This window comes from Eurytemora carolleeae, unplaced genomic scaffold, assembly GCF_000591075.1.
Source record: "Eurytemora carolleeae unplaced genomic scaffold, Eaff_2.0 scaffold224, whole genome shotgun sequence".
In the NCBI taxonomy this organism is placed as follows: Eukaryota; Metazoa; Arthropoda; class Copepoda; order Calanoida; family Temoridae; genus Eurytemora; species Eurytemora carolleeae.
Genome location: NW_019396123.1, coordinates 246,681 through 262,668, shown reverse-complemented (window position 1 = coordinate 262,668; position 15,988 = coordinate 246,681). Strand labels below are relative to the sequence as shown.

At 32.2% G+C, this 15,988-nt stretch overlaps 1 protein-coding gene across 1 annotated transcript; it reads right to left on the bottom strand.

Annotated features, from left to right (window-relative positions):
• Positions 1-2,171: 2,171 nt before the first annotated feature.
• On the bottom strand, positions 2,172-14,963 carry LOC111695623 (UDP-galactopyranose mutase). The gene is made up of 14 exons (XM_023465005.1): positions 14,753-14,963; positions 13,679-13,765; positions 11,403-11,489; positions 11,178-11,299; positions 9,630-9,810; positions 8,813-8,954; positions 8,436-8,527; positions 7,842-7,915; positions 7,308-7,421; positions 5,357-5,513; positions 5,144-5,253; positions 3,924-4,002; positions 2,533-2,573; positions 2,172-2,289 (listed from the first exon to the last, which is right to left on the bottom strand). The coding sequence occupies exons 1-14, from the start codon at positions 14,759-14,761 to the stop codon at positions 2,172-2,174; spliced, it is 1,413 nt and encodes a 470-aa protein (XP_023320773.1). The 5' UTR covers positions 14,762-14,963.
• Between the last annotated feature and the right edge of the window lie 1,025 nt (positions 14,964-15,988).

Below are 15,988 nucleotides of genomic sequence, written 5' to 3'. Positions count from 1 at the left end.
GGGGGGGTGTCTGGTTTTCCTCACAATCTTCTTTTTAAAATGTATATGCCTTGTGTTTTATGATGAGCATGAACAATTTAAATGTATTCTTAAATCTGTTTATTTACAAACATTGTATCAACTGTTGCTTGCATTGGTTTATAATGATTTCAATTTATAATTATTTAATATTGTTGACCCCTCCTGATACCCCACTGGGGGGGGTGGGGGGTGTTCTTTAACAGCCTGGTAGGGTAGCTTGCCTCCTTCTTTAAATATACGTACTAGATTGTCACTTGTCATTGCATTGAGCATTGAGCATTGAGCATTGGCCAATTCAAATTTTTGTAAAATTGAACTGTAACTCAAAATTCAAAGGTTAAGATGCCCTGTTTTAAAAATATGCAAAAAGTAGATATATTAAAATATTGTTTTTGTTAAGAATTTTTGACAAATATTTGCATGTGACACATTCATTATATCCATTTTTACTGAATTTTTAAATATGCAAATTTTACACCTGTATCCGCTCAATTACTTGTATACTAATCCGGGCTACTGCGCGTTCTATTCATAAAAAAAATTCATAATTTCCTTTTTTAATTCAAGAAGATTCAAGGCAATATTATGTCAAATAAAGCGAAGTTGAAATTACGAAAATGGGTACTATATGCAACCCCCCTCCCCATCACCTGTTTAGGGTTAAATAGTTTGTTTATTATTGATTCTTTATAATATATATTAGAATTAGTAAATCTAGAATGAATTTTACAGTATACATGGACATGGTTGTAGGATCTCTAGCTCTACACTTGATTAAGGATTGACACAATCTTCTGAGTATTCAGATCCAACCTTTCAATCTCATTTACCAGGAGTTATGCAACCTAGTAAACAACTCAGCAGAGCAAGAAACTTAAAAGCACTGAAAAACCAAACTCAATTTGGAGGATTTTTTTTGTAGGTTTAACTGTTTTTGTTGATGTTAATCTAAGACTAAAACGATGAAAATGAATTAGAGACTTTTGTAACCATGTTATACTATATTAATTAGAAACTAGTGCCCGGCGATTCTCGTGAAATATCAAAAACGTCCAACAGTCGGTAGAAAACTTCCTCCATGGTCGAATCGTTAAATGTGATGGATATGGTAGCTATCTTGTGTAATATTTTCTTCATATACATCTCTTAAAGTGTTTTAAGATTTATTAACCTCAGCCTCAGCTGGGGACTCCAGAAACGCATAAACAACTAAAATATCTCCTAAATTCAATTTGAAACAAAATTTAACGCAAAGATCCGCGCAATTGATCGAAATTATTCTCTTTTACCTACAGGGTAACCCACAAAGGATGAGACTTCAGAGACGACTCTACGAAACCTATACTGTCTGTATTCTTATATGAATGATTCCCTGCAAAACTTGTTTCTTTTTTTGTCAAATCACTAAATAATACCATTAAAAGCTTATATTTTAAGGCAGAGTTTCAGGTAGTCTTTTTAGACTCATTCTTTCTGGGTAACCCTGTATACTAAAGTAAAACTAGCGTTTTCCAGTACGATGTGGCAATGCCAATACAGGTAACATATCATAGTTTTTAAATATTCACGATGCTATATTTTTTAAAATCCAATTCTTGTAAAAACAGCCGACAACTTTTAAATTTGACAAAATCTCTCTCTCGTTGTTATAATCCTAAATAAGTTAATCTCATTCCGGATATTTAAAAGTTTTCTGCTCAAAAAAGCGTTTAAGACTTTCCTCAATGGTGCAGTCGCTTAAAATAATTAATAATTATATTAATGGAACATTTTTCTTTAATAGAACTAGCATTTTTTCTATGAGAAGTAGACAAAACACAGGTAAACAAGTGTTTTAACTATGGTAACAAAGTTTAAATCAGATGAGAAACTGTTTTCCGACATATTAATTATCTATAACAGGTGTTCAATTGCTCTATGATTGCTCTAAAACAAAAAATTAAGAAATAACATTTGGTTGATGTTTAACATTATTACAATTGATAATATTAAATAGGTTTCCGTGTTGTTAGAAATCATAATCCTTGATTTCTTTATCAAAAAACTCCATAAACAATATTCATCGATTATTTTTCGACGCATTCGTAAATAATTGATATTTCACACTATATGTCTGCTATTAATAAAAGGTCTAAGGATAATGTTTTTACTTACTTGAAATAGTCTGTGCTTAGCCGAACTGTAATTTTATCATTTTTAAGAAGCATATTCTCAAACATAGCTGTATATCCGTTCTTGGGAAGATGTTGCCATGGATCATCAAAATATCTAGAGTATAATCCATTAAAATAACTAGAATTTACAGAAAAATTCATCAAAATCTCTTAAGATTACAAAAAATCCATCAAAATATCAAAAGTTTACAGTAAATTCGTCAAAATCTCTAAAGATTGCAGATTAATCCATCAAATCATCTAAAGTTTAAAAAATGATCAATCATATAGATATTTATAGCTAGCTAACCATTATATTATCTGCAAAGTATAAAAAAAAGAAAAATAATAATCTCACCTTCCAACAAACTTCACTCCTTTCTCTTTCAGTGAAAGTTCCTTTAAATAAATCGAAAATAATCTAAATTCCTTTTAATCTTTTAATTGATTAAGCATTGGATTTTTGGAACCCCCCCCCCCATCCTATCATTTTTGTAGACAGAAATTTAAGTCATATTTGGAGCCTGATGAGGCCGCAGCACTCGGCCCTATAGCATATTCTAGCCGCGGCGCTCGGCCCCCTGACCAGTCCTAACCGCAGCACTCTGTCCAGAAATTGTCTTAACCTAACCTTACCCTGAACTAATTAATACAAAATATATGATAAATATTGATGAATATAGTTGAAATCAAATGCTGAAGCGCTCAGCCCCCAACCTGTTCTAGTCGTAGCGCTCGGTCCAGAAATTGTCCTAATCTAATCTAACCCTAAATAATTAAAAAAATATTAAACTATTTAAATTAGTTGAAAGTTAGGTCATGTTTAAAATTGATAGGAGGGGGGCAGGAAGTGTGGGGGTCCAAAAATCTTATACTAGGACTGAACAATCAAATAGATTATTAAGTACTTAATCAATTTAAGATTTATATGTATTCTGTGCAGTTTTGTTTTGTTTATTTTAGAATGGTTCTAGTCTAGTTCAATCTATTCTAGTCAAATTAAATCTATTCTAGTCTAATTCAATCTATTCTAATCTAGTTAAATCTATTCTAGTCAAGTTCAATCTATCCCATTTAAGTCAATCCATTCAAATCAAGATAAATCTATTCTAGTCAAGTTTAATGTATTATTGTAAAGTTATACCTATTCTAATCAAGTTAAATTTATTCTAGTCAAGATAAGTTAATTCTTGTCAAGTTCAATATTTTCTATAGTCAAGTTAAATCTATGCTAATCAAGTTCAATCTATTCTAATGAAGTTCAATCTATTCTAGTCAAATTCAATCTATTCTAGTCAAGTTCAATCTATTCTTGTCAAATTCAATCTATTATAGTGATGTTCAAGCTATTCTAATTAATTTTAACCAATTCTAGTCAATTTCAAGTCATTCTAATCTAGTTCAATCTATTCTAGTCTAATTAAATAATCTATTCAAATCAAACTAATCTAGTCAAATTCAATCTATTCTAGTCAAAATCAATTTATTTTAGTCGAATTCAATCTATTCAAGTCAAGTTCAATCTATTCTAGTCAAATTCAATCTATTATAATCAAGTTTAGTCTATTCATGTCAAGTACAAACTAATCTAGTCAAGTTTAATCTATTCTAGTCTAGATAAGTCTAGTCTAGTCAAATTCAGATTAGTCAAGTCTACTTTAGCTTAGTCTAGTTTCTGATAAATTTAGTCTAGTAGAATCAAGTTTTGCCTTGTTTTTTCCATTCTTGATAACTTTATTTCAGGTCTACCTGATATTTAAGGAAAAGATCTTGGTTTCTCTTGTTTGGAACTGGATAGTATGGATCTCCTACATCTGTTGAGTACTCCCTGATATAATAATCTATTTATCTTGTTCTCCCTTCAGTTCTCTATCCTGTTCTCCCTTCAGTTCTCTATCCTGTTCTCTATCCTGTTCTCTATCCTGTTCTCTATCCTTTTCTCCATTCTGTTCTATATCCTTCTCTCCCTCCAGTTTTCTATCATGTTCTCCCTTCAGTTCTCTATCCTGTTCTCTATCTTGTTCTCTATCCTGTTCTCTATCCTGTTCTCTATCCTGCTCTTCCTTCAGTTCTCTATCCTGTTCTCTATCTTGTTCTCTATCCTGTTCTCTATCCTGTTCTCTATCCTGTTCTCTATCCTGTTCTCTATCCTGTTCTCTATCCTGTTCTCTATCCTGTTCTCTATCCTTTTCTCTATCTTGTTCTCTATCCTGTTCTCTATCTTGTTCTCTATCCTGTTCTCTATCCTGTTCTCTATCCTGCTCTTCCTTCAGTTCTCTATCCTGTTCTCTATCCTGTTCTCTATCCTGTCCTCTATCCTGCTCTACCTCCAGTTTTCTATCCTGTTTTATATTCTGCTCTCCCTCCAGTTTTCTATCCTGTTCTATATTCTGCTCTCCCTCCAGTTTTCTATCCTGTTCTCCCTCCAATTCTCTATCCAGTTATTGATCCTTTTTCTACCCTGTTCTATCTCTTGTTCTTAACATTGTTCTCGGCCTCCACTCTGTTTAATATACTGTCCTATGTCCTGTTCTCTATCCTGTTCTTTATCCTGTTCTTAACCCTGTTTTCTATTCTTTTACCCTTGTTTATATACTATTCTATACCCTGTTCTCTATCCTATTCTCTACCTTGTTCTCTATCCTGTTCTCTCTCCTGTTCTTAATATTGTTCTTGGCCTACATTAGGTTCCCCACCCTGTTTAATATCCTGTCCTATGTTCTCTATCCTGCTCTATATCCAGTTCTCTACCCTGTTCTCTACCCGGTTATTAGCCCTCTTATCTACCCTTTTCTATATCATATTCTCAGTCCTGTTCTATGATCTGTTCTCTATACAGTTCTCTATACTGTTCTCTATCCTGTTCTATATCCTGTTCTCTATCCAGTTTTCTTCCCCCTGTTCTCTACCCTGTTCTCTATGCTATTCTCTATCCAGTTCTCTATCCTCTTCTCTACATTGTTCTCTACCTGTAAACTACAGTACCCGGATACTCCTTAACTCCTGGAGGTTGGTTTGGAGCATGCTTGTATTCCGATATCCTGGTCCAGTTAACATCTGGAGATGGATAATTCACTACCTACACTATATACTGGTTATAAATTAGGCATTTCTCTATCCGAGAGATTTATTTAGATTTGTTAAAGTATTCATTTTATTTTTGTCAAATGTATAATACGAACCCATGCAGGTTGAAAGAATTGTACAGTTGGTTCCATATATTCAGTTTCAAAGTATATAGATCTATACTCCAGCTTAGGTAAACCTTTAGAGGCAAAATATGCATCAATAGGACCAGTGAATATCAATAATTTATGTGCAGGCAGGTCGTCCTTAACACTAAACAAAAGAAAAAAAATTATTTTTGGTGTGACCTAGGGGTGGCAGTTTGAAATCATTGTTTTTTTTCTCCTTATTTTGCAAAGGAACTGAGTTCTTGCTACAAACTTTATTTTCTAGTCCCTATACCTTTTTCAAACTGGTGGTGTTGTAATATTTAAAGCATGGTTTAATATTTAGAATATGACCAGATACTAAAACCCCTCAACCCTTTGTCTGAATCTAAGCTGAGTAGAGAACCTGGAGAATAGGATCAGCAGTACGCTCAAGGATCTTATAAAGGATAGACGTTAGAGCTTAGCTCCGTTTATTCAAGGCCTGGGGACTTGTACTTCGTGGACAGCTCTCAGAATGATATATCTTACCATGTCTACCAGAGGACTAAGGAGGACGCCAGCCTCTTTCCCCTACCTTCATACATGAATACACATCCTCGGAATCCTTAGCATCACTGAGGATATTACAAGAAGCTCTGTGTTCCCTAGTGGTTCTGTCCGAGAACAAGCTAGAGACACAGAGCAGCTAGAGGATCCAGTCTTTATTCTCCAGCTGGATCTATGAACAGAGTTACTGGAGCCTTGCAGCAGCTAAGGTGTTTATATACAGAAGCTCTATATTCTCGTGTTGGTTCTATTGACAGAGACACCCAAGATACAGAGCAACCAGGACTTCTAGGATATCCAGGACACATAGGAGAACTAGGATTTCCAGGACACATAGGAAAACTAGGATATCCAGGAAACATAGGAGAACTAGGATATCCAGACACATAGGAGAACTAGGATATCCAGGAAACATAGGAGAACTAGGATATCCAGGACACATAGGAGAACTAGGATATCCAGGACACATAGGAGAACTAGGATATCCAAGACCCACATGGGAGCTAGGACTTCCAGGAACCTGAGAACGAAGACGCCGCGAATTGTGGAACAGCTCTTTACAGACCTGTTGTGGAACCACCAGCGGAACCAGAGGATTCTGAGTACGGAGACGCTGCTCTTTGCAGACAGCTCTTCACTGATCTATTGTAGACACCGTTGAAGAACAAGAGACTTTGATGCAGGAGACGCTGCTCCTTGTAGATTCTTCACAGACCAGTTGCCAGTCCAGCAAAGGAAGCAGCTAGGAGTGCTGAAACATCTCAGATTGTAGGAGTAGCTATATTAGAGGAGACTCCGGAACAGCCACAGTAGCAGTTAGGTTTACAGTAGAAGCAGCAAATGAACCAGCAGTAAATGTGGAAGCTGTTGTTGAGAGATTGCTAAGAGATAGATATTGCGTTGGAGCAGCTAAACGAGATATTGAGTTGAGTAAGTTTCTCAGATAGATGTTGAACTAGAGCATCTCGTAGTGCAAGACTATGGAGAAGAGCTCTGGAAGCATCTCAGATAATAATGTATTGATCGCAATCAAGTTTTTAAAGTTGAATTTATTGCGAAGAAGGCAAAAATTTATTCATTAAAGGGAGTGTTCGCAAAAAATTAAAGGGGGTATAGGCTTAATGCGATAAAAAAGCGCTTTTGATCGTTACTAAGCTTACTTCTATCTGTTGCGTCTATAAGGAGAAAATTGTTAAAAACGACTAATACCGAAGAACGTAGTGTTCTTACAAATTCAGAAAAATGCAACATTCAACTCGAATCGTAAAAAAATCAATTTAATTCCAAACAAATCATTCAGATATTAAAAACAATATTCATCGATTATTTTTCGACGCATTCGTAAATAATTGATATTTCACACTATATGTCTGCTATTAATAAAAGGTCTAAGGATAATGTTTTTACTTACTTGAAATAGTCTGTGCTTAGCCGAACTGTAATTTTATCATTTTTAAGAAGCATATTCTCAAACATAGCTGTATATCCGTTCTTGGGAAGATGTTGCCATGGATCATCAAAATATCTAGAGTATAATCCATTAAAATAACTAGAATTTACAGAAAAATTCATCAAAATCTCTTAAGATTACAAAAAATCCATCAAAATATCAAAAGTTTACAGTAAATTCGTCAAAATCTCTAAAGATTGCAGATTAATCCATCAAATCATCTAAAGTTTAAAAAATGATCAATCTAAATGTCTAAAATAAAAAAATGTCTATAATTGTTGGTATTCATATTATATATATATATATATTTCAGTTTTAAACTTCACATTTTATTAAAAAAGAATTACACTACATATATATATTATTTAAGTAGTATTTCAACTTAATTCATAAGACAACTAATGATCTTATAAGATGTTTCTTATAAAATATTTCAACATTCAGATAAATGATAATCAGTCTATCATGAAAATATTAACTAATTCTAATAATTACCGATCATCTGTGTTCTCTCTATAGGGAAGACGAGCTAATACTGCGGCATCCAATTCAGCTGGATATTTAGCCCACTGTGCAAATAAGAATTTTATACAAATATTTAGCCCAATGTGCAAATAAGGATTTGATACAAATGTTTGCAAAGAAAGCATCCAAGCATCGATAATTTATAATTACAACCAGACTTACAGCTTAAATATCGCTTTTATCTGCAAAGTATCTGGTTTTCCTGTTTGCATTCGGGACTTTTCCAGATTTAAGAAACAAGTTTTCGAAAGAACTTTTTAAAGTCATGCCCAGTCAAAACCTAACCCTTTTTGGCCGTTTAAAGTTCCATATTAGGGCCTTCACTGTTTTACCTGTTTAACGACGTGAAATGAAAAAACAGCTGTCTGAGCAAAACATTTTGTATTTTAATTCTGTTACAGTTGCCAAACTCAACAAAAAATCGTTTTCTTATCAATCTTGGTGGATTTCAGACACAGAATCAAAATTAAATCCTCTAATTTAAATTTGTTTACTCTGAACATAAAGTTAATTTCTTGTGGCTAAGCGCTATCAAAACCAAAAGTTATCTCTTGAGATTTCTACCTGTTTCTTTGTATAGTGCTTAAAGAGAAGTTCATAAAGTTCCTTCCCCACCCTGCTCAGGGCCATCTCCTCACCGTTCTGGGGCTCATGACCTGCAGATAAAAAAAACAAACATTATTCAAGTTTAAAGTAAAAGTTAATTTCATCTTAGCATAGAGAAATGAAACGAAGAGTTGAAGCTTATCTTATAATTGTCAAATGTAAATGTTTGCTGAATTTTTGTTAGGAAACCAATGGAAACCCTGGGGGTAACATAGGCCAAAAATATTTGATTTTTTTTGTAAAATTCTATTTTTTTAATGCTTCTAAAATTCCACGGGCAACGCCAGGTCCTTCGGCTAGTAATTTATAAATATTACATATTTAGAAGCGTTTACCTGGTGCCATTTTTGGTCTTCTCTGGTTCAACCATTTGACCATATCCTCCTTGCTGCTGATATTCTCGTTAAACAACATATTCACGGTCTCCTGGTTCGGGGGCATAGGGACATACTTGATGTTGTCGTAGATATCTTTAACCTAGAATTATTTTTAAACGAATTTTACTAAAACTCCGAGTTCTGCTTCCTTACAAACATTGCTAGTCATTTAAAATGATGAAACTTTTGTGTTTTATTGACGCTTGTTATTTTTATACTCAAAACCCTGAGACTTTAGAAAGTCCTTTACGGAGTTTATGTCTGTTTCCGTAGATTTATAATTCTCTGCAACCATAAACAGACTTTTCTTCTTTGCCAAAATATTAAAAAGACTATCAGAAGACTATCTTCAAGACAGGAGTATTAACCTTGAAATCGTCAAATTTTAAGAGTTTCATGTCAATTACAGTCTCATCCTTTAAAGGTAACACTGTATCTTCAATTACAATTTATCTCAGAATCCACAATTTTAGTTTTATTTCACAGATTTCGTTGGGCAAAAATGCTAACTCTTTTTTTTTATTCTGAACACCCGAAATGTATGTATAAAATTCCCTTTTTCTACGATGTACAACATAAAACCATAGACACATAGGACACGAGATGTCGTCTTTTCAAGAATTATGTATGTTTCGTTCAGAATAATCCTGAGTCAGAAGACCAAAGGAGAACAGGCTCTGATTACAACACATAACAATTTTACTCATCTATTTTTATTGTTTTCTGGTATATCCTAACCTAGATTTTTATTTGCATTGTTTTTAAAAAGTTTTACCTTAGCAACAACTCTATGTTCATAGGGAATCCAGTCTGAGAATTGCTGCACGTACTCTTTAACCCGGTCGTACTTTGTATGGAAGATGTGTACACCATACTTTGATGTTCTGATCCCATGCTCATCAATATAATCATAGCAGTTTCCACCAATATGATCTCTTTTATCAATTATCAAAACCCTGAATAGAATCAAAAGGTATTGAGCTGAAATTGGAGATCAAAATATCTTTACATTTATGGTTCCTTGCAGTTGTAAACTTATTTCTTTTTTTTCATATCTTTTAATATACCATTAAACATCTTTATTAACAGAGAGAGATCAAATTCATCCTTTGTAATGCATTTAATATACCATCAAACATCTTTATTCACAGAGAGAGATCAAATTCATCCTTTGTCATGCATTTAATATACCATTAAACATCTTTATTAACAGAGAGAGATCAAATTCATCCTTTGTGATGCATTTAATATACCATTAAACATCTTTATTCACAGAGAGAGATCAAATTCATCCTTTGTCATATCATTTAATATACCATTAAACATCTTTATTCACAGAGAGAGATCAAATACAACCTTTGTCATATCATTTAATATACCATTAAACATCTTTATTCACAGAGAGAGATCAAATTCATCCTTTGTCATATCATTTAATATACCATTAAACATCTTTATTCACAGAGAGAGATCAAATACATCCTTTGTCATATCATTTAATATACCATTAAACATCTTTATTAACAGAGAGAGATCAAATTCATCCTTTGTGATGCATTTAATATACCATTAAACATCTTTATTCACAGAGAGAGATCAAATACATCCTTTGAATCGTTTTGTTAAAAGAGATTCAGGTCTTCATTACAGTTTTATCCTTTATGGGTAACTCTGTATATTGTACCTTACGCAAAGAGAATAGAATATATATTAGAGTGGAATTTAGACAATCCCTCCGTATGAATATTGTCAGTCCCTTTCACTTTCAGCCTGAAAGGGAGTTCAAAGTGTATAAATCATTTAAATGTTCACAAATTATATGCAGTAGAGTACATTAATACAATATGTTCCCTAGACTATCCATTTCAATTTCAAATTTTTTAAAGCTGTTAAATAAACTTTATTAAATGACTTAGGTGAATAAAAATCATTTGATTTATAGTTAAAACGGAAAATCATCATTTATAAAGTGAAAGGCATAGAATCTATGTGAAATGATCATTGGTCAATTATGAAACCAGCCTATTTCATAATTTGGTTTTCATTTAATATTAATTTTAGATTTTTTATAAAATGATAATCCAAGGTTATATAGCACAAATATGTGAAGTACACCTGCAGTATGGAAACAGTACAACAAAATGGCCGTTTTACATTTTTTTCTAGTAAATTCCCCTCTAATATATATTCTACTCTCTTTGACCTTACGACAAATAGACTAGTTATAAACAAAAGAGAAGACTGCAAAGCGACTGTTCACGTTGTATTTAAACCTACACTTACAAATTTAACTGGATCGTTATCAAATATAATTTGATCTTACTTTAAACCGAGAAGTTTGGTAGCTCTCTCTGCTATTACAGTTCCACTGAGTCCTGCTCCGACGATGACAAGATCATACTGAGACTTGAGTCCGTTCATCCCTCGAAATTGTTCCCTATTCACCTAAACCAAAACTGTTTAAAGGGTTTATTCTTAAACTTTCCGAAAACTAATTAAATCTCTTTATTTTCAGAAAAAAGATCATCTGAAAAAAGATTAAACTCACTGAAGTGCTCTCAGTTTCATGGTGTTCCGGGATTTTTCCTAATCTTAGTTTCTCCCCCTGGTTCTCATTAGTTCCTCGCGTTAAAATCTATACAAAGATAATTCATCTAAACCGAGATAATTCATCTAAACAGAGATAATTCATCAAATCAGAGATAGTTCATCAAAACAGAGAAAATTCATCTAAACCAAATAATTCATATAAACAGAGATAATTCATGTAAACAAAGATAATTCATATAAACAGAGATAATTCATCAAAACAGAGAAAATTGATCTAAACAAAGAAAATTCATATAAATAGAGATAATTCATGTAAACAAAGATAATTCATCTTAATAGAGATAATTCATGTAAACAAGGATAATTCATCTAATTTGAGATAATTCATGTAAATAGAGATAATTCATCTAAACCGAGATAATTCATCAAAACAGAGATAATTCATATAAACAGAGATAATTCATCTAAACAGAGATATTTTATCGAAACAGGGATAATTCATGTAAACAGAGATATTCATCTAAACAGAGATAATTCATTGAAACAGAGATAATTCATGTAAACAAGGATAATTCATGTAAACAAGGATATTTTATGTAGATAAGGATTATTCAAGTAAACAAGAATAATTCATTTAAAAAGAGATATTCATATTAACAGAGATAATTCTTCTAAACAGAGATAATTCATCTAAAGAGATAATTAATCTAAACAGATATAATTCATCTAAATAGAGATAATTTACTAATCAAAGATAATTCATCTAAGCGGAGATAATTCATCTTAACACAGATATTTTATCGAAACAGAGCTAATTCATCTAACCAGAGATAATTCATGTAAACAAGGATAATTTATTTAAACAAGGATAATTTATGTAAGCATGGATAATCTATGTAAACAAGGATAATTCATGTAAACAACGATAATTTATGTAAACAAGGATAATTCACGTAAACAAGTATAATTCATTTAAACAAGGATAATTCATATAAACAAGGATAATTCATGTAGGGATTAGAAAATCAGAGTTTCTTGATTATTAGTTGTCGACGTGATTCTACAATGTTACATTTGACTTGCGGATTTATGTAGAGGAGATAACAAAGTAAATTGACAGAATAAGTCATTTTTCGAGATCTCATTCATCGTTATTTAATAAAAGATTTACGGGCATGTACAGGGCTACCCCATAGATAAAGATAGATTGCGCATAAGACGACATTTTTCATCTTGAAATATATAAATGTACAGAGATGTTCTAAAGATATTCCTATATTATATAGATTAACTAGGTCGGTTGTGAACATTGGCTGTTCTTATGTTATTGAGTACTTGTGGTGTAAATGAGTTCTGTAGAGAGAAATTTAAGTTAGTTTAGTCCTTCTCATGTCCTTCTTCAGTTTTCGTCAATATGATATATCGATATTCTCAAAATAAAATTCACTCCTGAGTTGAGTGGTTTAATGTTTATGAAATCCATTAAAACACCAAACCACCCCGCTTATCATTGAAGTGCACTTTGACCCCTAGAAGTTTGAGTTCGCGGACTGTACAAATATTGGTGATTTTGGGTACATAAGCTATCTATGTTTATTTATTTATCTATGGGGTACCCACAAAGGATGAAACTGCAGAGAGGACTGTACGAAGTGCTGCTGTTTGTTTCCTTATATTAATGATTCCTAGCAGCTCTTAAAGGGACGGAAATCACGTGACCAGTATACTGCGCTGCCATTGGCTGACGTTCTGGTGACGTAATTCAGACTAAACGGACTATTTGTAATTATATTATCAATTATATCTAATAAAAATGCAAAAAAAAATCATTATAGGAGCAAACCTGAGATTCTCAGGCTCCTGTGGGATATCGTCGTTTTCAGATTGGTTGCGTATTAGTTGAATATAATCTGTTTAATACTACTACTTTTATGTAATATTGCATATATATGAATTTTTGTATAAATTTGACACAGTTTTATATCAATTTCTCGAGACAGTAACATCTGATAGAACTCTTATAGGTCTCAATCAACTCCTGAGATCTCCGGTTTCAGCCAAAACTGCACCTTTCATTTTTCCTTTACAGTCCCTTTAAATCGTTTCTGAAGACTAAATTCAAGACACAAATCTCAATTTAATCTTGAGTTTCAGGTCGCCTTTACACAGTCTCATCCTTTGTGAGTAACCCTGTAATATTTGAATGGAGAGGTTTACTTAAATAAGTTCAACATGACTCTGAACGTGAAACCGATTGTAAAAGAATTGAAAAACCTGTTCAGGGCAGTTTGGCGGGGGTACAGAGGAGAATAGTAGAAAGGTTGTGAGGATACAGATCAGAATCAGGAGAATATGTTTTATCTAGAACAGAAAATAAAATTAAAGGGATATCTATGCAATCGAATTTTTTTTGCAGAAGATAAAGTTCATTTCTATTTATTTTAATAGATTTTTCAACATTTCTATTTAGTATACAATAGCACATTTAACAAAAAACTCTTAAAATTAACTTTATGTACAAAATGTTCGAAGTGGGCCAGCATCAACTTCCAGTTTGCCATATTGAAAGATCTTGGGGAAAAGGGAGAATTTGAGACTTCGGAATGCTTGTCACCAGATGGAGTTGGCATTGTGAAATTATGATTTTTTTTACACAAATTAAAATGTTCTGTAGTAATGGAAACAAGAAAACCGAACTTTTTAAAATAATTTTTAGTGGATTTCTAAAGTCAAACTTTTGTTGCAGTAATTCTTGATCATATTGTATTTCACAATCTTATGCTTGTTTTATTTAATAAATTGTATTATTTACTCTCACGCAAATTAGAATCAATGGGAATTTAACCCCCGAAGTTATTGAATCCCGAGTGTGAAAAAAAACATATAAATATTCTTAGATGGGATGCTGCGAATTTTAACGACTAATATTTGCGGCAAACTAGAAACTTTTTTTCAATACGTATGATTTAAGAATTCCCTTTTTTAATCGAATTTTTTTAGTTTTGAAGTTAAGTGATAAGGACTTTATAAATCATAAAGGTTTTTTTTTATATTTTCTCTCATTTTAGTCAAAAATCTATGTTCAAGGAAAAGTAAACGAAGATCTTACTGAAGGTATGTTCTCCATAAGAATTGCTTACTAAACTATTTTTATAGAAACATTGCGTGCAAGTAAAATCGTGACCAAACAAAGAAAAAAATTTAAGCAAGGCATGTATTTTTAAATAAGCGATGCAGTTAAAAAGAATGAGCATCTTTCAGAGAGCTAAATCATCATCAAATCTTATTAAATTTTGGGGAATAAATCAACTTTAAAGTTTTTATGTTTAATTTATCAATATATTTCACCTTGAACATATTAAAACTAAACTAGGTTCTCCTGTGCTGTTAAACCCTAGTGGAGAAACTTCCGTCTTTTCTCTGGATAGAAGCTATATCGTTCTCAGATAACAGATGCATCTGCACCTGTCCGGTACCGGTTAACGAAACCCACTTGGAGCAGGAACTTAGATAATCCATTATCTTACATACGTCCGGTAAATATTAAAGCTTTCTTCTGTAAAGAATTGTTCAATGTTCACCTTGATATAAACATTCATAGAATAAACCCAATTTTGAAATTACATACATGGTTATTCATAAAGGATGAGACTTCAGAGACGACTGTGCGAAATTTTCTAAATAATGAAATAGATCATTTAAAGATATAATAAAATTAAATGACAGAAGACGACCTAATTTAACCTTGGGATCATGTTGTATAAGTTTCAGTCTAATTCTCTTTGTGGGTAACCCTGTCAGAACACAATTAAGCTAGTCTTACTTCTCAAAGATGGACAAAACGACCTTTAATTGTTTTTTCCCAACAAATATTTGCTTGCTAAAAATTTCGTAAATTTTATTTATAAAAACAGAAAATAAGGGAAAAATGTGTTTTTTTCTGATTTTTATATAATCCTCCCAGAAAATACGCAGAAAGATTTTTATATAATCCTCCCTGGAAATGCAGCACACTTTTTTGTAAAGAAATATATAATGGTTTCTTAATGTATCTTACTTTATATTACATCTTTTTCGCTTCACCTTCGCAAAAAGAGATAATTCAGGAAGTAATGAACTTTTGAATGTTGTGCATCCGTATTAATGGCCAAAGTATAGGGTGGGACGCACAATGCATACCTAGAGTTGAAATTGACCTAATTTAAATAATTTATCTAATAAAATCTGGAGATATAATCTAGTTTATCTGCTTTCCAACAAGAAACACTTGTTCTTTAGAGATAAATTAGATAAGTTTAGTAAAAGTAAAGTAAAAAATGATTTATTTATGAAATATAACAAAAACATACAAAAGTGTTTTATGAGAAAATATTTAAAAACCTTTAAAAGTAGAGGTTGTGGGAATATTTCCCCCCAATTCTAAAAAAATGTAAGAATATAAATAAAAGGAAAAGGAAAGGAAAGGATAAGGAAAGTTACATATTTATTGTTTACACTATATTTAATATTAATTAGTGGAAGATTGTTAGTATTTTTCGACGATGAACTAACAACTTTTAGAAATAAAAATTATGGATTTATTTG